We start from the raw sequence: 21,319 nt of genomic DNA on the forward strand, positions 1-21,319 counted from the left end.
TATTGTGATACAGCATGGAATAGGCCCTTCCAGCCCTTCAAGCCATGCTGCCCAGCAATCCCGATTTATTCCTAGCCTAATCATGAGATAATTTACAATGACCGATTAACCTACCATCTTTGTACTGTGGGAGGAAACTAGAGTACGCAGAAGAAACCACGAAGAGAAAGTACAAACACGAGGAAATCTGCAGATGCTGGAATTTCAAGCAACACACATAAAAGTTGCTGTTGAACGCAGCAGGCCAGGCAGCATCTATGGGAAGAGGTACAGTCGATGTTTTGGGCCAAGACCCTTCGTCAGGACTGAAAGTACGAACTGCTTACAGACAGCAGTGGGAATTGAACCTGGCTTGCTGGTATTGTAAAGCATTGTGAACCTTATGAACTCAAAATACATAGTAGTCCCTGGAATAGTGGACTTGGTAAACGTGAGGTATTAAGCTAATTAGGTTTTTACTCTCTTGAGTTTAGAAGAATGAATGACCTTTCTGAAACATGCAGAATTCTATAGACCACATAGGGTAGATGTAGGAATGATATTTTCCCTTGTTGTGCTGTCTAGAACTTGGACCACTGGCTCAAAGTCAAGGTTTGGCCATTTCAGATCAGCATAAGAAGCGATTTCCTCACCTGCAGGATAGAAAGTTTTTGGTATTCTCTACCCAGCATGACAGTGGAAGCTCAGTCACAAAGCATATTTGAGACAGAAGTCAATGGATTTTTAGGTGTGAAGGAAAGGAGAGGAGAACTGAGGGAAAGGATCAGCCATGAACTTGTTAAATGGCAAAGAGCACTTAAAAGGCCAAATGGTTTACCACAAATCCAAAATGGTCAGCAGCTTGCATCAGAAAGATTTCAAGTCTAGAGTCTTCATCAGAATTGTAAAATACATCAATGGGCAGCATTTACAGGAATTATATAACAAAAAACTTGAAGAAAATATCTCACGATATACAAGGGCAAAAATAGATCATGTTAATTCCTCTCTCTTGTGTGTTTTTCTTCATTGTGTTCATTTTTATATATTTATGCTTCATTGTAGTTTTTTTTCAAATTTTGATTCTTCCAATTGTATATCATTGTTTGTTGTCTTCAAAGGTACTAACGGGCTTCTAACATTTTCAAGTTCTCGAGGTGTCGAGGTCATCTTTTAACCCTCAACATGAAAATCAGTCTATGCCAAATGAATGTCATTTTGGCTTAGTTCATCTTGCCAGCACAGTTTGCCTATAAATGAACTGTGCCTGTATTCCAGATACTACTGTACCCTAAGTACAAGTAGCAAATAACTTCAAGGGTTCTCATTGCTACCATCAGGTAGAAAGTACAGAAGCCTGAAGACTCACATTCAGTGATTCAGGAACAACTTCTTATCCCCTACCATCAGATATCTGAATGGACATTGAACCCATGAACACTACCTTGCTGCTTTGTTATTTCCATTTTTGCACTACTTGTTTAATTTAAATATTTTATATACAGTATATACTTACTGTAATTCACAGTTTTTTTTCTGTTATTTGTATTGCATTGTACTGCAGCTACAAAGTCAACGAATTTCACAACATAAGCTGCTGATGTTAAACTTGATCCTGGTTTCGATTCAGAAGGGTAGTCTTGCCCACACAGGGTCACAGTAAAGTAATGGTATATTTGGTCATTTTGTCTATATGCACATGCTGATAGTAGCACATTGTGTATTTCATATTAATGCGTCTCACATTCTTTAGGAATGCATGACAGGCTTTTATGATAATTGATCAAATGGGAAGAAAGATCTTGCAAGTACTCAAGATTGTATAAATAACTTTTTCATTGGCAAATTCTGAAGCAAAGCTGATAGAAACCTTCTGCCTTCACAAGTCACAGCAGGGTGATCTGCACATTGTTATTGACACTTGTAGAGTGGAGATTCTCAGTGAAAAATAGATGTTATATGGGAGTCTGAGTTCCTTAAGTGAGATGTCACTCATCTGGAAATGCAGCGATATTGCAGCAAGTAATTAGAATTACCGGAGTAGGGTTTTATTCTCTTAGTGAAGTTAGAGCTTCACGATAGCATGTTCAAAGTTCAAAGTAAATTTATTAACAAAGTATGTATAGATTACCACATACTATTTTGAGAATTGTTTTCATGCAGATATTTACAGGAAATAAAGAAAAACAACAGAAATTTCATGAAAAACTATACATAGTCATAGATTGGCAAACAACCAATGTGCATAAGAAGGCAAAATATGCAAATAAAAAAATACTGAGAATGAGTGTTCTTTAAACCAATTTTATTGAATGTGAGGTGATTTTATGTGCATCTGGGCTCTTCCAGCTGTTTATTGTGTTGTACGATAAAAGTCATGATTTGTATTGAAAAATTTTATTTTGCAAGGAGTTCCTTATGCCCCACTCTGCTGAGGAACTACACTATGGGTGTTGAGCAAGGGACAATCCTTACCCCAATTTTCATCAACTTGTCCCCCTGCTCCCCCACTGGTAGGGTTCCTCTTCCTCCCACTCCTGATGTTCTCAGCCTCTGCTTCCTGACTCTCAGACATCAGCTCTCCTTTCCCTTCACCCCCTGGCAGCAGTTGGCGTTCCATGCAGGGCTTGAATATGATTTTATATTATTGTCCCCGTATTCTCTTCAACTTCCTTCAGATTCTGTCAAGCACTGGAGTTGATTTACAGTAGCCAATTAGTGGTACAACCCACAAACCTTTGAGATGTGTGAGGAAACAAAATAAAACTAAAGGAAACCCATGCAGTCATAAGGAGAACAGGCAAAGTCACACAGGCACCACCGGAGGTCAGGATTGAAATTGGATCCCTGGAATAGTGAGGCAGCAACTATTTTAGTTACATCACTGCCTTTTGCTAAATCTGAAAAGCATTTACTGAGTATTTCATATTTTTTCCAAGTAAGAATTTCAACCATAAAAAAAAAATCAGAGGAGAATCATTGCAGTTATCTGTTCAATATTATGTCAACTATGACCAAGACTTGAACTGCTAAGGTTGATGCATTAAATGATTGTCAATTGCAGGGTTCCTGAACAAAATGTTTTTAGACAATTTCCTTTGGTTCTTTGAAGATATGACAAAACAAACCTACAATCATTCAAAAGTAATGGAAGCGCATTAGACAATTTTATTCATTTGGCTCAGAAATTATATGAAATAAGATGATTGCTTCTGGGGTAAGACATATTATTTGAAGCAGCAAATAAACGATGTACTTGTACCAAAGGTCGATTGCCTGACCTACTGAGTATTTCCAGTGTTTTCGATACTATTTCAAAGTTCTAGCCCTGCAGCATTTTCATTTCTGAAAGAATAATTTGGTCTTGGTTAATAAACCCATAGATGGTGTACAGAAATACCTAAAGTATAATTATTGGACTCCGCATGCTGTAAATTGTAAAATAATTTGCACTTTATCTGACTGTGCAAGGATAGAACATTCTCTGTCAAATATCATTTCTGTTCAGCAGCATGCTTTTTATTGGTGATAACCTTTGGACTTTGGTGTAATTGTATTTAAATGCCTTATACTACTCATGCTTGAAGTCATTTTTCCAAAAACTGATACTTTTCAGCTTTTCCTCTGATTAGTTGCTAGAGTTCCTGCAGGTCAACCCATTAGGCAATTATTTTTTAATGAAACTGCAGAAAGTGTTTATCATATACTACTGGTCGTAATTACAATGATACAAAAGGAGGCCATTTGGCCCTTAGGTCCGTGCTGGCTTGTAGAGGAGGTATTACATTAAACCCATTTTTCCTGTACACCTGTAATGTCTTCTTTCACTCACATTCTTTCTGCTCAGAGTGTCAGTTATCTCCTATTTTATACTTCATCTTGCAGGGTTATGATCTATAATCCTGAGATTACTTGGTTAAATTCATTTTTCAAAGCTTGCATTTATAGTGAATTCCTGATGAACACAGACCGTGGTAGATTGCCAAACTATTTCAAAGAACAACTTTAAGTAGATTGCCATCGGTCTGGAATCAATATAAGCTAAGCTAGGTAAGGATGGTAAATTTCCTCCCCTGTACTACGTTTGTGAACAAAACTGATTTCCTTCATCTTTTGACTTTTAATGGCGGTTGGCAGTCCAACTTAAAGGTGCATTACCACCACCAACTGGACTGAAGTGTGGTGTTGAGAGTTGAGTAAAAAAAACGCTCACAACCTCTTTTCAAAAGACTGATTTTTTTTACAACAGTGGTAGGTTTTTGGTCATCAAACCGAGCTACTCTTTTAATAACATTTCATTGTGCCCAGGTGGAACTTGATTATTAATTTAGGACTTTACTTTTATTTGGATTACTTATCTATTAATTTAACTGTACCCAATGCTGTTATATTTTCAGAGTTAACTAGCAAATGCACTTAAACATTTATCAGTATCAAAATCAGAATCAGAATCAGGTTTACTATCGCTGATGTGAAATTTATTGCTGTGCAATGGCAATACAGTCGAAGGACATTAAAATTACAAAAGCAAATTATAAACACTACAGATCGCAAAAAATGGATCAAAAGGTATTTACTGAGGATGTTTTCTGTGTGAAGCATGATCACTGAATGATTGCTTGCCCCTGTTGTCTAATTAGGGATTTGGTAACCCCCATGGAGAGTATTGGCTAGGAAATGAATATATTCATCTGCTCACCAGCCAATCACCTCAAGTTCTACGCATTCAGCTGAAGGACTGGAACGGAAATGAAGCATATGCTGTCTTTGACTACTTCTTTTTGGAAAGTGAGGAGCAGAAGTATCGGTAAGTATAATTAGAGAGATTTACTTGTTGACTTGCAGCCGGACATCACAAAAAGTCCAAGATCTGGGACTGGTTGTTAATCAGTGATAGAAGAAAGGCTGCCAGGAAGTTTGAAAGTTGAATGTTTCCCTGGCATGTACAAGTTTCCTGTTACTTACCACGGAAAATGCCATCAATTCCACCTGGATATGACGCATCTCAGGAAAATCAGGAATATTTTGTTTTGTAGTTTTCATGGGATGTTCATGATAAACTGCTCGAATAAGATAAATCAAAGTAATCCCTCAAAGGCAACATTTTTCTTTGACAGTGAATCTGGTATTCATTCCTGGAACTATTGTTTACTAAGGTGTCACTAATATACATAAGAATAGACACTGTAACTATGCTAGAAATGTCCATACCAATTGTCGCCAAGCCTTGTTGTTACTCAAGGTGTGTACAACTAACTTTAAATTTCCATGTTATTAATATTAATTGATTAAAATATATTTATTTGTTGTTAAGTTGGACAAAACATGATACAGTTTTGCTGAGGATTAAGTTTCTGACTTATGCTGTGTGCAGTTGCTGATTTTGCTGAATATTTGTTTTATTAGATATAGAAATATTGTAGGTATATTAAGAATACAAAATAATGTGGGGTATAGATATGGTGAATGCTTTTAATGTTTTTCCCCTCAGATTGGGTAAGACTTGAATATAGGTTTAGGGTAAAAGATGAAATATTTAAAGAGAATCTGAATCGGAACTTCTTCACTCAGAGAGTAGTGATATGGTACACACCCGAATGCACCAGCTTCCAGGGTTTAGACGCTCCATTTCTCAGTGGTTATGGCTAGCTGGTGAGGCCCCTTTAAAGTCTCAGGACCGCTCCGCTAATTGGCTGCCACGTTTTGGCATCCGGATTGCAATATTTAAAGAGCACCTGAACGTTGGGCTTGGTACTCAATCGTCAGCTCACCTGAATTCAGTCTGCATTCGCGTTTTTGGATTTCTCTCTCGTTTGGGCTCTCGTCCAGTGTCTGGTCAAGAGCCCTGTTCTCATTTGAATTGCAAAATCATGTCTTAATTTCTAGCCTCGCATACTCCAGCACTTGGGTCCTTACAATCCTCAGCTTGGCCTCTCATCACAGGTAGCATAGTGTGGAGTGAGCTGCCCGTAGAACTGGTAGATGTGGGTTCAATTGCCAGGTTTCAGAGGAGATTGGATAGGTACATGGATGGAGTTAGTATGGAGGGCTATGATCTGGGTGCAGCAGGGGAGGACTAGGCTGAAGACCAACCAGCATGGACTAGATAGGCTAACTGGTCTGTTTCTGTACTGTGATGCTCTATGATTCTATACTTCATGCATATGATATGACCATAACTAGCTAGACTGGGATGCATTACACCTCCTGAACTGATTGCTTGTTTAGCCATTTCAGAAAATATTAAGAGTCAATCACATTGCTGCGTGTTGGAAACCATAAATAGACTGAATTGAGTAGGGACAGTAGATTATTTTGCATGAAGGACGTAAGCGAGCCTAATGGGTTTTTACACTTTCCATAGTTTCCTGGATGCTAATAATAATTGATCATCAGACAGAATTTTTGGGTTGATAGTTGACTAAATTAATCGATTTAGCACCATAAACCAGTAGTTCATTTCTGCATTGTTATACAACTAATATACATCTCTCCAGTCACTGAAATCCAATTATTGAGATTATTGCTTTCCTTCTACCTGATAACATAATAATGAAAACAGTATCTCAAGGCAGCGACTGCTCAGTGCTGTATCAATATTGTGCAATAAGTAAGACTTAAATGATTTTTTGTTTGAGAGTGTATTATGTCACCTCAGATATAAGAAGAGAGCATTCTGAAGCCTATTAAACTAAGAAAAACTCAACTTGTAACATCACCTACAGTATTCTACAAAACATATTTTGGCAGGCTGCAGAGAAAACTATTTTCATTTCTCTGGTCTCAGTTTGGTTCAAAACCTTTAAGATCCTTATCAGCACCATAGAGACGTTCTGTGGTTGTCAGGCCTCACAGGGTCCCATCCAGTATAGCAGCAGAAACCTTCTTAGTCTCTAAGTCAAACTGCATGTTGCAGCTCAAGATCAATGCGCACTGAAAGGCGAAAGAAACGTGTACAGGATATCACCAACAATGCCGGGCAATGGCATGAGATTTGTGTCAGTGAAAACCTCAGTTTACAGAATGTGCTGATCTTAACTGCCATTTGAACATTAAAATTTAATTAATTCCACAAATAAGTTGGCATTTAACTGCTTAACCAGTACTTTATTTTTAATTATTAATATTTTGCCACATTTCCTGGCCCAGTCAAAGACTATTTCTACCTTTGAGTCCATTTTCAGTATTTTGCAAATTTTGGAGATTTTGGATTTTGGTTAAAATTTATTCTCCCAATCATGTCTTTATTCCTTTCTATACATGTTCTGACTTTAACTTGTTCAGTCCCATTTGACCTTCATGACTGACCATGTTTCTTTTCTGAAACTGTACATCTTAATGGTTGAAAATATTTTGGTTATTTTGCTTACTTGGGTTCCAGATGACATGCCCCAGTGCCCTATTCATGATGACGCAAGAGAAAAGAACCCAATGATCGATGCAAGGTTCAGATTATGATGATTATTTGACCTCTCGCTGGAAAGTGTCTGTCATTTTCTAGAATAGTTGCTTATAAATCCACAGCTGAGTTTCAGCTGGGGATTGCAACATGCAGATGATATGGCACAGGATGTGCAACAGCATATACATGTTGCCATGCACTCCTAAAATTCATTCCATTAAAGGTAATGAATTTCAGAATGGACCAGAAGAGACTTTCTAGGGAAGTTATTGTTACAGATTACAAGCTCTGGGAAGGTACTGCTGTAAACCACCTCTTGGTCTATGAGCCCACTGCTATCAATCCAATGCTTCTTGCTTCACGGTATTATTTAGTTTGGGAAGACAAAGAATTGTAGAGTTTCATAGCCACAGAAATTATTATAGCCCTGATCAAAGGTTGTTTATTTGCTCATTTATTTTCTATTGGTGAAAATTAATCCTGGCATGATTCAAGTGGAAGTGAATTATAAAGAATGGAATTTCCTGCAAAAAAAAATTGAGTAACCTCAACTATCTCCAATAACAATTATGAGTGTGTATGCTTAATGATGTTATATGTAGTACGTATGACCTGCTATTCAAATCATTGGTTATGCATTTGATGTTCAGTGGCAATGTTCTCTCTAATTTTTGTTTGCAACTGCGTGGATCGACCATTTCTCTGAGCATGAAATTGTTGCGTGGCCTGAAACTGCGCTGCACTTTAAGGAACCATTGTATAAAAGAAAATTCCCGCTGCGCAGCGACAACGGCTATGTATACGAGAGCATTTCAGTTACTGTGCGGCCGCGCACCTGCGCAGCTGCATGAGAACAGCATTCGCTGGCATTCCTCTCTAAACACCGACACACCCAAAATCACCCATCCTTTTGAAACAATTGTGTTTCTGTTTAAAACAAAGATGTTTCTAACTGCAAGTGAACTGTGAAAACTTAAGGAAGCGTTTTCTCTTTATTACATTGTGGACAGGTTCACATAAGCAGCTTGATAAAGATTTTTATTTTGTTTATGGTCAGACCAGCTGATTACTTCCAGCAGTTTGTATTCCACTTTAGATTTGGAATTCTTTTTTATCTTGTATGCTGTGATGGTATATGCATTTATGTGCTGCAGATAATAATAGTAAAATACTGTATATTGTTTTCTTGGAGAATTGAAACTTACGAACAATGGCTAGATGCCATAGTTGAGTTTATTGCTGTATCCACAAGGACATGTATGCAATGCAAAATTTACTTGCAGTAGCATCACTGGTACAGAGTATCATTCAGTGTAAACAGCATTTACAAGAAAAGTATAAATTAAACTCAACTTTCACAAGAAAAAAATACTTCTATGCAAAATGGTCAAGTTGCCCTGATGGTGTTAAACTGAATGATTAGGATTAGGCAAGAACCAAATAGTTGAAGGGAGCTGCTGTTCTTGAACCTGATGGCATGGAACTTCAGTATCTCCAGCTCGGTGGTAGCTGTAAGAAGATGCCATGTCCCCAGTGGTTGAGGATCTTTGGTTTACATTGCCTTCTTGAGGTAGCACCTCCTGTAGATACTTTCAACAGCGGAGAGGGATGTATTTGCAAGGTGCTGTGCTGGGTCCACTACTTGCTTCAGCTTACATCTCTGTGCATTCAAATTGCCATACCAGACCATGATGCAAACAGTTAGGACACTTTCAACAGTACATCTTGTAGAAGCTCGTTAGAGTGTGTAATGACAAGCTGAGCCTCCTTAAAGTCCAGAGAAGGTAAAGACACAGACGTGCCTTCCTTGTGATTGTATTTATGTGCTGGACCCAAGTGGATATAGCTCGAACTGAATCAGATTTTAATACATGGAGGTAATTTATACTTAAACTGCAGTGTTAAATATCATCTGTCACCTTTAGTCCTCCTTTCTCTTATTAAGATCATAGTCATAATTATAGTCATAGATCACCACTGCACAGAAACAGGCCCTTTGGCACATCTAGTCCATGCCAAACTATTACTCTGTTTTATTCTGTTAACCTGCACCTGAACATTAGTCCTCCATACCTAACCCATCCATGTAACTATCTAAACTTCTCTGAAATTTTGCATTCAAATCTGCATCCCCCATTTCTGTTGGCAGTTCATATCACACTAGCACTGCTCTCTGAGTGCAGAAGTTGCCCCTCATGTTCCCCTTAAATACTCCACCTTTCAAACTATAATCGGTAGTTCTAGTCTCACTCAACCCGAGAGGAAAAGCCTGGTTGCATTTACCCTATCGATACCCCTTATAATGCTGTATACCTCTATCAAATCTCCCCTCATTCAAATTTAAGAAACTTCTGAAGAGAAGATGGCGGCGCGATGCAGCGGCCACTCCGGAATGAATATCTGTTATCTGTCAGGTAGGATGCCGTGCACAATCCTGATTTGATGGAGACGGACGTGAGAAGCATGGAGGAACATCTGGTGAAACTTCTGAAATGCCTGTTTCGCTGCCGCTGCCACTGTGCAATCCAGAATCTCCGGAGGGGAAGGCCCCAAGTCCTCAGCTTTGCCTGTTGCTTGGTGGCCAGGGATGGGGTCGAAGCGCTCGGCAGAGATGGTGCTCAGTGCTTGGTGTTGGAGGGCTGCTCGGAGGCTCAAGATTTTCGGACGGTCTCAGAGTCGGCTTTGGTTGGGTGCTTCCAGGGTGTTGCATCGGCAAGTTTGCGGCGCTGGAGGTTCATGGCAGGGAGAAATTTTCTTCCTTCTACCGTCTGCGTGAGATGATGGGGCTATTGGGACTTCGAGACCTTTTTTTACCGTGCCCATGGTCTGCTCTTTATCAAATTATGGTATTACTTTGCACTGTTGTAACTATATGTTATAATAATGTGGTTTTTGTCAGTTTTAGTCTTGGTCTGTCTTGTGTTTCTGTGATATCATACTGGAGGAACATTATATCAATTCTTAATGCATGCATTACTAAATGACAATAAATGAGGACTGAGTGTCCTCATAATCCAATCTAATCATTCTTCAGGGAGCGAAGTCTAACCTATTTAACTTTTCCCTATAACTCAGGTCCTTAGGCAACATTCATGTAATGATTTTTTGCCCTCTTTCAGTCTTATTGATATCTTTCCTGTAGGTAGGTGACACCCCTAAGTATGGCCTCAACAAAGTCTCATACAACTTCAACATAACATCCCAACTCCTATATGCACTACTCTGATTTTTGAAAGCCAATGTGCCAGAAGCTCTCTTTACAACCTTATCTAACTGGATAATGATTATGAATTTACATTTTAGGTATTTTTTTCTGATGTTCACCTAAAATAGTCTGAATTAAATTAACCATTCTCCCATATCAAACATTGGCCAGATTAGTTATTAGGGACAGCTTAAAGCTTTAATTTATTGGACTGCATTTGTGCTTGGTTACAAATTCATTGACAATTAGTGTATTAAGCAATTTGCTAGCAAAAATTTCCATAACTTTATTTATCTGACTTGGTTCCAATGACCCTATTGACCTTTTAATTAATAATTAGTCATTTGCACACATGCACTTGTTGAAAATATTAACCATAATTGACCATCTTGTCATGGAATAAAAGTGAAAATGTCTGGAGCTCTAGTTACTCAATCTGTCGCTATGTTGAGTTGCTTCACAGTCAAGAGCTGGAACTCCCCAAGGATGACTAATGGTACACAAAACCACTAATGTTTTACATGGTACTTGGAACATGGTATTGGTCTTGGATTAATGAAATAGCATTTTCCACAGTATGTTTTCTAAATGAGCCACTGCAATTTATGAAATAATTTGCATTATTACTTCAACAAAAAGTCCCTGCTTTAATTTTATAACTGATTTTTTTGTGCTCTTCTAGCTGAGAAATTCTACTTTAGGGGATCAATGTAATTGTATTTTGGGCACTGTGTTGCAATTATTGCAAGTGCTAATTACAGAATATGTACAATTAAGTGGAGAGTAAGTCGCTCCTTTTGTCCTGCCGAATGGTTTTGGCCCAAAAAGTCGACTGTACTTTTTTCCATAGATGCTGCCTGGCCTGCTGAGTTCCTTCAGCATTTTGTGTGTGTTGCCAGGATTTCCAGCATTTGCAGATTTTCTCTTGTTTGTGTTATCTCTTTTTGTTCATCACCAACAAGACATCTTAGTCTCAATCCCCCAAAAGTCCCCAAAATAACAGTCGTTTATTTTAGTCCATTTCCCACTATTGTCTTTCAGAAGTTAGTTCTAAATTTTTGGAAGGTTTTCTGTTTTGCCATGACTTTGTGGTTCCATCCACTGGCTGCATAACCATAAAATTAATCCACATTGGATCTTTACAACATCTCTACAATTCTACATCTTATGATGGATACAAATCTCAATGTTGCTTCACACACTTTGAAGAATCTCAAAACATTTCAGTTTCTAAACCAGGGATAGGTGACTGATTTAACAGAATACCTTGACTGTAAAACAATACTGCTAATAACTTAGAAGTGTATCTGCATCCAATGACTGTTATTTTAGTGCCAATTTTTCATAGATTTTTGTGCCAGGAAATGGCAATCCATTATTTTAAATGGGTTATTACCTCCATTAATATGGCAGATAGGAAAGACAACCTGGGTACATTTTTCCACTCTGGCATTTTAATGGAAGCAGTGACCTACTAAGACAAATGGCTGAATGTTTAAAACAGAGAACTGTTTCAGATTAGTACTGATTTGCCATGCTCACTAGGAGAGTTTGCAATGTCACTTGCTTCTAAAGGAGATGCAAAGATATTGGTGCTGCAACGTATAGGGGTAGACTACTGAATAAAAAGGAACTAAATTCAATCGCAACAAGGCAGAGAGAACATTATGCATAATAATTCTCTACCATTCTAAGCAGTTTACCAAAATCCTTCAAATTATGCTAATGACACAGTTGGATTCTTTCTCCTTAGCACAGCACTACTGAGAATCAGCTTAATCCAGAGCATGGATCACTTTGCATGAATTTCTGGATATCGGTATAAATTGGGAAATCTGTGTCTTCATTTTTGATGAGATTTTCATTCTGTTCCGTTTTTGCTTTTGCAATATTAACTTCCTCAAGTAATACAACACACAACATTTGTCTGCTATGACATTTTCAATATCATTAATCTGAATAATTCTTATTTATTCAAAGAGTATCCATGTTTTATTAACTTTTCTTCCCTGAAAGAATGCTAAGTAAAGAGCTAACATTCAAATATCTTTTTCTGTCTTCTTTGATGTCTCTGATCACCAATGACTTCAAATACTACCTTAAGTATGCCTTGACTACTTTACCCATAATATTCAGTGTCACAATTACAGCTTCCTCAGTTATGCTGACCTCTGCCATACTTAAGTTTATTTCTCACTGTTACATTAGGCAGATGATCCAAGCTACATACTTGAGGGGAAAAAAAATCATCTTTTCAGACAACCCAAAAGAATATGCAAGGGTATTTGCTTTTGTGCTAGGCTTCCCCAAATTGCAAGCATTTTCAGATTGATATTGGTATCAATGTATTATTGTTACATACCAAGATACACCACAGTAATGTAGTGTTTAGTGTGATGCTATTACAGCCCAGGGTGTCAGGTTTTGGGATTCAAATCCGGCATCCTCTGTATGACCTCCCCATGGTATGCGTGGATTTTCCCTGAGTTCTCCTGTTTCCTCCTACATTCCAAGGATGTACCGGGTGGGTTAACTGGTCATTGTAAATTGTCCCGTGGTTAGGTTAGGGTTAAATCGGGGACATCAAGGGTTGTTGGGGTGAAACTGCTCAAAGGGCCCGAAAGGCCGATTCCATGCTGTATCTCTAAATAAATAAATAAATAAATAAATACAGTGAGAAGCTTGTCTTGCACATTGCTCACACAAATTAGAGGCAGAACAAGGTAAAAAAAAACAGTGTAAGTGAAATATGTTTTAGCTACAGAGAAAGTGCAGTGCAGGTAAGCAATGAAGTGCAAGATCATAGTGAGTTAGATTTTAAGTATAAAAGTCTAATCGTAAAAGAGGTCCATTCAAGTGTCTATTAACAGCAGGATAGAAGTTGCCCTTGGGCTTGGTGAATGTGCTTTCAGGCTTTTGTATTTTATGCCTGATGGGGGGAGAGGGGAGAAGCGAGAACATCCAGGGTGGGTGGGCTCTGGTTGTGCTGGCTGATTCATTGAGGCGTCTAGAAGTATAACAGAATCCATAGAGGGGAGGCTGGTTTCCTTGATGTGCAGAGCTGTGTCCACAACTCTCTGCAGTTTCTTATGCTCATGTGCAGAGCAATTGCCATACCAAGCTATAAGCATCCAATCCAGATAGATTGCTTTCTGTGGTGCATCAATACAAATTGCTAAGGGTTGATGGGAACATGCAAAATTTCTGTAGCCTTCTGAGGAATTAGAGGTATTGGTAAGTTTCTTTGGCCATTAAGATGATGCCTTAATAAAGAAGTCCTTTGCAGCACATTGCCTAGATTAGATGATTTTTTTGTTATGAGGAGAGATTGGATACACTGGTTTTCTTTCTCTAGAGCGAAGGAGACCAAAGAATGAAATAATGAGGGTACATAAAATTATAAGAGGTAAACTTCAAGAATTATAAAATTACTATACAAGGCACATTTGCCATTGGTAGAGGAATCAAAAACAAAATGGTATAGGTCCTGATGAAGGATCTTGACCAAAAGCATCAACTATTTGTTCCCTTCCATAGATGCTGCTTGACCTGCCTAGTTCATCCAGCATTTTGTATGTTGCTCTAGCTATCAGGCATCTGCAGAATCTTTGGTGTTAAAAGGTTAAAGATGAGAGTGAGAGGAAATAGTTTGAAAGGGATCTGAGGAGCGAGTGATTGATATCTGAAACTTGCTACAAGACGTGGTAGTGGATTAAGATACAATTACCATATTTAAGAAAATGTACGACCATTAGAGGACTGACCAGTACTGTGGTCGGTGGTGGGTGGGGTAGGGGAGAGAGAGGGCCTACAACCCACAGAAGGCAGAATCTTTCTTTCCATACCTTTCTTATCTTTTCTGATTTACAAGCTACAGAATACTGAAACCATAGGTCTTTTGTTTACCTTCTTCCTAATCTTATCCTCCTGCCTTTCTATAATAAATTGCTAAACACAGCAAACTGATCAAACAATGGTAGAACACTGAGGAGAAATATTAAGGAGCACTTTTACACTCAGATTAATTGTCCTGACAACTACCACAGTCGTACCACAGCTTATAACTTGAAGTTAGCTTAGACACTGGACATGAGTGGCCAGCAGCCCAAAAAAGGAGGGAAATGTTAGCAAAACTCAACAGAAAACAAGCTCTCATGTAATTTCCAATAGAGAATTCAGATGAGGACTTCTACAGGTGTGTATAATGAAAAACTTGGCACAAATGCAGAACTATAAGAAGGGTTACATATGCGGAGATTTCCAGCACCAACTTTGCACAAAGTTTCCCAGAAAGCTTGGAACTCATTCCATCCCATATGAAATGGTGAGCAACTCCATTGGAACATTTATAGACCCAATTCTTGTCACAGGACAACCAGGCTTCTGATCATACATCCAGTAATCATCCAATATCTTTATCATACCCTACGAGCCAACCCAGGCTGGGCAGCCCATATTAAGGCAGCAGCAGAAGTCAGTCTTTCTAAGTTCAGAGCTGCTCAAGATTGTCCTCCAACTGCATCTACAATCTTCTCTGTTGACATTTAGCAACTGTTTAGCATGCAGGCTAAGTGGGATCACTATGAAATAACTTAAGAATATCAAAGGCACATGGAAGACTGGTACCTAGGTAGCTTGACATTAAAGTCTGTGAGTTGTTTGGTAGATTTGAATCTGTAAGTATTGATTGGAACGCGTAGTTTGTTTTGCTTTTATTTTCTAGGCCGCTTATGTTCATATTGTGATGTGCCCATTCTGTTTTGTTCATTTTTTTTTGTGTGAGAGAAGGGATTTGGGAGTAAATGTGCCCGTTCTGTTTTTATTCATTTTTTTTGTGCAGGGAGGGGGGATTATGGGGGTTGATGCTGCCTTTCTTTTCTTTCTTGGTTTCATGGCTACCCAGTGTAGAAGAATTTCAAGTTATATACTCTGATAATTACTGAACTTTATGAACCTTATGGCATCAGTAGAGGGAATGCAAGGTATGAGATGGCTGACAAATGAGAAATGTGGGTTAGGTTTGCTAGAGGAATAGTGAAATGAAAATTCACTATAAAAAAAAATTCTGGAGGAACTCAGTGTTGCAGCATGTTTTTGACTCAAAATGTTGACAATTCATTTTTCCCCCAGATACTGCTTGACCAGCTGAATCCCTCCAGAGGATTGTTTGTTGTTCCAGATTCCGACATCTGCACTCTCTTATATCTCCAGCTGAATGAGCTGCCCATAGCTGTCCTAGCCAGAAAGGGACTGACTATGCTGCCCGTCTCCTTATTCAAGTCCCTCCTGCTCACTGTATCTGCTCACCATATGGCTAATGGACCAGATGGCAAATTTATACAATAGACTACCGTGAATTACAAAACTTCTGCAGGGCCAAGAGCTGTAAAGCTCCTGCATAGCATTCTATAGCGTAGAATTTCAGCAAACCCAGTGGTTTCTCCTATTACATTTCATGTGGCTAGACATTTACTTGCAATTGCACATGCAAAGAGACACATTTTCAGTATACACTAAAGCACCCAAAGCTGCTCTTTAGTTGTGACGGCTTAAATCCAGATTGAAGATGATACATTTCATGAGAGCATTCTGGGTGGATATGGCCCTCCTGACACGAATTCTTCTGGCCTCTTCTCTTCTGCCTTCATTTAGCTTTTCCTGCTCGGCATGTGCTCTGATCTTTTTGCCATATGATGTAAAGTTGGATGTGAATGCTCATTCCAGCTGTGCTAACATCAACTCACATACTTATCTGGCTGAGCAGCCTACCTTAACTGCTTCTGCTCAGCATCCAGATGCAGGCAGTATATCTGTTGGAGGAGTTTGAGACACAAGTTTCCTGCACCTGCTGCTACCAAGTCAGATACTTGCAGTTTCTAAACAATTACCACTACCTTGCCAAACTTTTCTGGCTTTTGTCTCTGTTAAGTATCTGTTGATTATACTCTGGGTTTGATTGTTACTAAAAATGTTAACAGGAAAATGAAAATAAAAATAAACCACAGGTGCTGGAAATCTGAAATAAAATCGGCCAACCTTAGAAACTTGTGTCAAGTCTGACTGCATGTGAGGAAAAAGAAATTGAATTAAAAAGGAACCTCCGCTAGAACTGTGATATTCCGATGAATAGTGTTTCAAAGAGACCTCTGTTCCTCTTTGTAAAGATGCTATCTAGCTTGCTGAATGTTTCCAGCATTTTCTGTTAATTATCATCAGAAAAGAATCAATCTTCTTTAAAGTCTGTATGTCATCTTAATTTCTCTAATCTTGAGCAAGCAAATCTTTTTAGATCTGCTTTTTTAATAGGGACCTGAATCACATTCTATGAAAAATAGACTGAGACCCATCCTTTATTTATTCTGGGATGATAGCCATCCCAGAGATGAGCTGTTTTGATGTTGTATTTTGGATCACAGTTCAGGAGGATTTGCCCCATGAAAATTGGGAATAATATCCAACCAGCATTAAATTTAATCTGGCTCCCACGTTGCGGTGCAAATGGAACCGGGTGCTGTTCTATCCATGAGAAACAAACTCCTGGTGGCTGAGTCACAAACTGGATCCACAGAGGAAGAATAAATGACAAACAAGAGAAAACCTGTCCCTAGGGCAGGTTCGACGTTTCGGGCAGGAAACCAGTCCTGCCAAAAGGTTTCAGCCTGAAACGCTGACTGATTCCTCTTTTCCATAGGCGCTGCCTGACCTGCAGAGTTCCTCCAGCATTTTGTGTGTGTGTTGAAGAATAAATGTCACAACCATAGGGTTTCCAAATAAAGGCGCGCAAGCAAAACTCAAACAAACTATTTCTGCAAAGGTGAACATGGCTCCTGAAGTGGTTTAGAAGAGAAATCACAGGACAATGGGTCTGAAATCCACATTAATGGCATTCAGTCTTCATGGGATGGATCTAGTTTGGTAATACAAAGTTCCAAACAGAAGAAAGTTTTAAAGTATAGAAAATGTAATTGTACCTTTATACTGTTTGTTTTTCAAACTTTATATATATTTATAAGAATCAGGTTTACTGTCTTCTATGATGTAAAATTTGTAGCTTTCTGGCAGCAGTACAGTGAAAAGACATAAAATTACTACTAAATTACAAAGCAAATATCGCAAAAAAGAGGAATAATGAGATAGTTTTCATGGACCATTCAGAAATCTGCTGACAGAGCTGAAGAAGATGTTTCTGAGTTGTTGAGTGTGTGCCTTCAGTCTCCTGTACGTCTGTCCTGATAGTAGTAATGAAAAGAGGGCATGTCCCAGGTGAAGGCCTGAAATGATGGATGCCACCACCTAAAGTTCACCTGCTGGCACTGAGTGCAAGGTCATTTTGCGACACCATTCAATCATCGTCATCTTAGATTTTACCAATGCTCTCTGATGACAGTGATGTCATCTGTGAAGTTATAGATGACGTTAGAGCTGTGCTTAGCCAGAGTCATGAGAGTACAGAGTGTAGAGCAGTGGGCTAAACATGCATCCTTAAGGTGTGCCTGTCTGGAATACCAGTGATGTGGAGGTTTACACCAAGATGTGCTGACTGGGATCTTCCTTTGAGGAAATTGAGGATCCAGTTGCACAATGAGGTGTGTATAATTATAACTATAATCTCTATTCTACATAATAATAGTATAGATAATTTCTATCTACTATCTCCATATTGTATCATTTCTTAATGCATGCATTACTAAATGGCAATAAAAGAGGACTGTGTGTCTTCATAATCTAAATGTCTTGCTTAGAAACAGGCTAATTATGTTAATCTATGAACCACAGACAATTAAATCAATACTTTTAATTGCTTAGCTAAGTAGCTACTTTTTGAAAATGAGTAGCTGTTCAAACATTAACTTTAAGAGCATACTGCAGACTCTGCATACCATGACTTAATGGTAATATTTTAAACCCAAAATTGAATGAAATGATTCTAATAATGCACTATTTCCAAAAGGGGAAAAAAACACATATGCTTTTCAGCATATAGGGAACATTTCATTTTCATGTGTATTTTTGTTAAGGTGATCAGGAGAAAGCCAAGCATTTTTGGATGGACTCAGTTTGTGGATCTGTTAGCTCCATAAAATCCAGGTCATGATGCTGACTGTCATTGTGCCATATTTCTGCTTCAGAGCTTTTCTGGGACACACTCTTGGTATATGTTTGTTTTCGCTTTTATTTGTCACAAGTGCCAAAGGTTTGAAGAATTCCGTACCTAACCACAATACACACAACCTTCCTCCTTTGTTTTGTGATGCAGAACACTTCAAAGTCAAATTCGGGTCTGTTATTATAGACACAACTGCAATGAAAAATATACTTGCCACAGCAGCACGGGCATCGTATAAGCAGCATCAGCACTAAAGCTGTCACCAGGTTCGGATATGGCCCAAGTGCGGAGTGAGAGACACTGAAGCAGGTCAATGTTTCACAGACTTTAATGCGAACGGTGTTAAAGGGTAAAGAAAACAATAAATGCTAGGCCAAACAGGGCCATTAACTAAACTCTCGAATGGAAAACAAAGCCTACACTGTGGCTAAAAAGAACAACTAAGAATAGAACAAATACCGCTAGACTTCAGAATCAGTTGACTCAACAGTCCAATTTCTCAGGCAAGGCGGCATGCAGGCAGCGAAGTGTATCTGTGTCCGAGTCTCAATGAATACCACGACGGAATAAACGGAGTTAAATACTATCACAATGAAATAATAATTAGCTGACACGTGCATATTCACAAGCCCAATTGCCGTATCTACTACGCTGCCGAATCCGTGGTTGTGGCAAAAGCATAAATTAAGCATAAATTTATTCACAATTTTAAAAAGCAAACACAGCTAGAACAAAAAAGGAGTCCATCTCAATGCAAAGTATTCAAAATGGTCATAGTATTACTAAACTGTGGTGATTAGGATTTGCGGTTTGTTCACGAACCAGATGGTTGAAGGGAAACAGCTGTTTTTGAATCTCCTGGTATGGGACTTTAAGTTTCTGTACTTCCTGTTGGTTAGTGGCACAGTGCAGACGATTGGGATATTTGATGGCAGGTGTTGGGGCAGTGACTCCTGTAGACACTGAAAATGGTGGGGTGGGATGTTCCTAAAATATCTTGTTACCTGTATTTGCTTCTAAAAGCAACATGCTTAACATACTTTCATATTTTCATCAATCCAAACTGTGGTATTATGTTCATTGAATGACTCTATAAACCTTTCCTGTAAAATAGCAAAACACTAAAACCAGACTAGCCCTGTTCCTAGTCTTAATGAAGTCTCACAGCATTAGGTCAAACATGGGCTAAGAAACCCTACCACTGATGGGGTTCAGGGCTGGGACATTTTTTGAGGTTTTAAAATAGCTTTGTAGGAGGACAGGAGTCTGAGAGGAGGATCACAAGAGAAAGAAATGCAAAGCTGGAAGTAGAAACCAGGAATGCAAAATACAAAATAAATAAATGTGAAATAAAAACAGGCAGATAATAATCCTAGTCTTCAAAGATGATATTTAATTGCCAAATTTAAAGGCATTATAACTGAACACATGCTATAAATGCAACATGGTAGATGAATTAACAACACAAAATATCAAAAATAAGTATGATCTGATTTCCAAAAACACAGCTGCACTGTGACAAAAATCTGTAATCAATATATACTCGGGTATTTGACACTTGGGAAGGGCAAACAGAAAGGAAAAGGTGTAAATAGGCAGGGTCTTGGTTTGAAGATTGTAAATATAATTAGACGTAATTGGGGTGCAGGTAAGAAACAGGAGGGGGCACAAAGAATTAATAGATATTGCTTATATGTCTCCAAATAGTTGTGGTTATGGATGACTGGTAGAAATGAGGATTAATACAGAATACAAGGGAGACATTAATTTACATATAGACTGAAAAATCAAATTCGTACTAACAGAGGATAAATTTCCTGGAATATATGCAAGATTAATGTACACAAGATCAGAATGTTGAGGACGCCACTGGGAAACATACTATTTTATGTTGAATACTATACAATGAGAAAGGATTAATTAAGTAATCTTGTAAGAGTTAAGGGACCCAGAGGAAAGACTGATCATAATATGACAGAGTTTTACATTAAGTTTGAAAGTGATACAGTTTAATCTGATCCAGGGTGTTCTATCTAATCAAAGGAAATTATAACAGTAAGAGGGGCAGTTTGATTGGGGTATGTTGGGAAACTACATCAAAGAATATGAGAATGAACAGACAATGGCTAACATTTAAAGGAATAACACATTGTTGGCATTAAATATGTATTTTACCAAGAGATAAAAGTAAAATAGTTCAACCATAGATTACAGGAAAAACAAAAAAAAGTACAAGCAACCCTTGCATTAGAGAGGTGTTGCGTTCCTATAATCAGAATCAGAATCAGGTTTAATATCACCGGTATATGACATAAAATTTGTTACCTTTGTGGCAGCAATACAATGCAATACATGACAATATAATATATAAAATCTGTAAATTACAGTAAGTATATACAAGTATAACTAGTTAAATTAAATAAGTATAGCAAAAAATTAGAAATCAAAAGTATTGAGGTGGTGTTCATGGGTTCAATGTCCATTCAGAAATCAGATGGCGGAAGGAAAGAAGCTGTTCCCGAATCACTGAGTGTGTGTCTTCAGGCTTCTGTAGCTCCTTCCTGATGGGAACAATGAAAAGAGGATTTTCCTGGGTGGTGGGGGCCCTTAAGGATGGATGGAAAGC

General features: G+C 38.3%; 1 protein-coding gene across 3 annotated transcripts in view; it reads left to right on the forward strand.

The window, feature by feature from the left end:
* The window catches only part of angpt2b (angiopoietin 2b), a 227,810-nt gene that overhangs the window by 165,034 nt on the left and 41,457 nt on the right, over positions 1–21,319 (forward strand). For all 3 annotated transcript variants that reach the window (XM_063033629.1, XM_063033631.1, XM_063033630.1), the window contains one exon: positions 4,620–4,786. In XM_063033629.1, the coding sequence (XP_062889699.1) occupies positions 4,620–4,786 (167 nt within the window). The remainder of the gene's footprint in view (positions 1–4,619; positions 4,787–21,319) is intronic.

The sequence above is a fragment of the Mobula hypostoma genome, chromosome 26 (genome assembly GCF_963921235.1).
Source record: "Mobula hypostoma chromosome 26, sMobHyp1.1, whole genome shotgun sequence".
Taxonomy (NCBI): Eukaryota; Metazoa; Chordata; class Chondrichthyes; order Myliobatiformes; family Myliobatidae; genus Mobula; species Mobula hypostoma.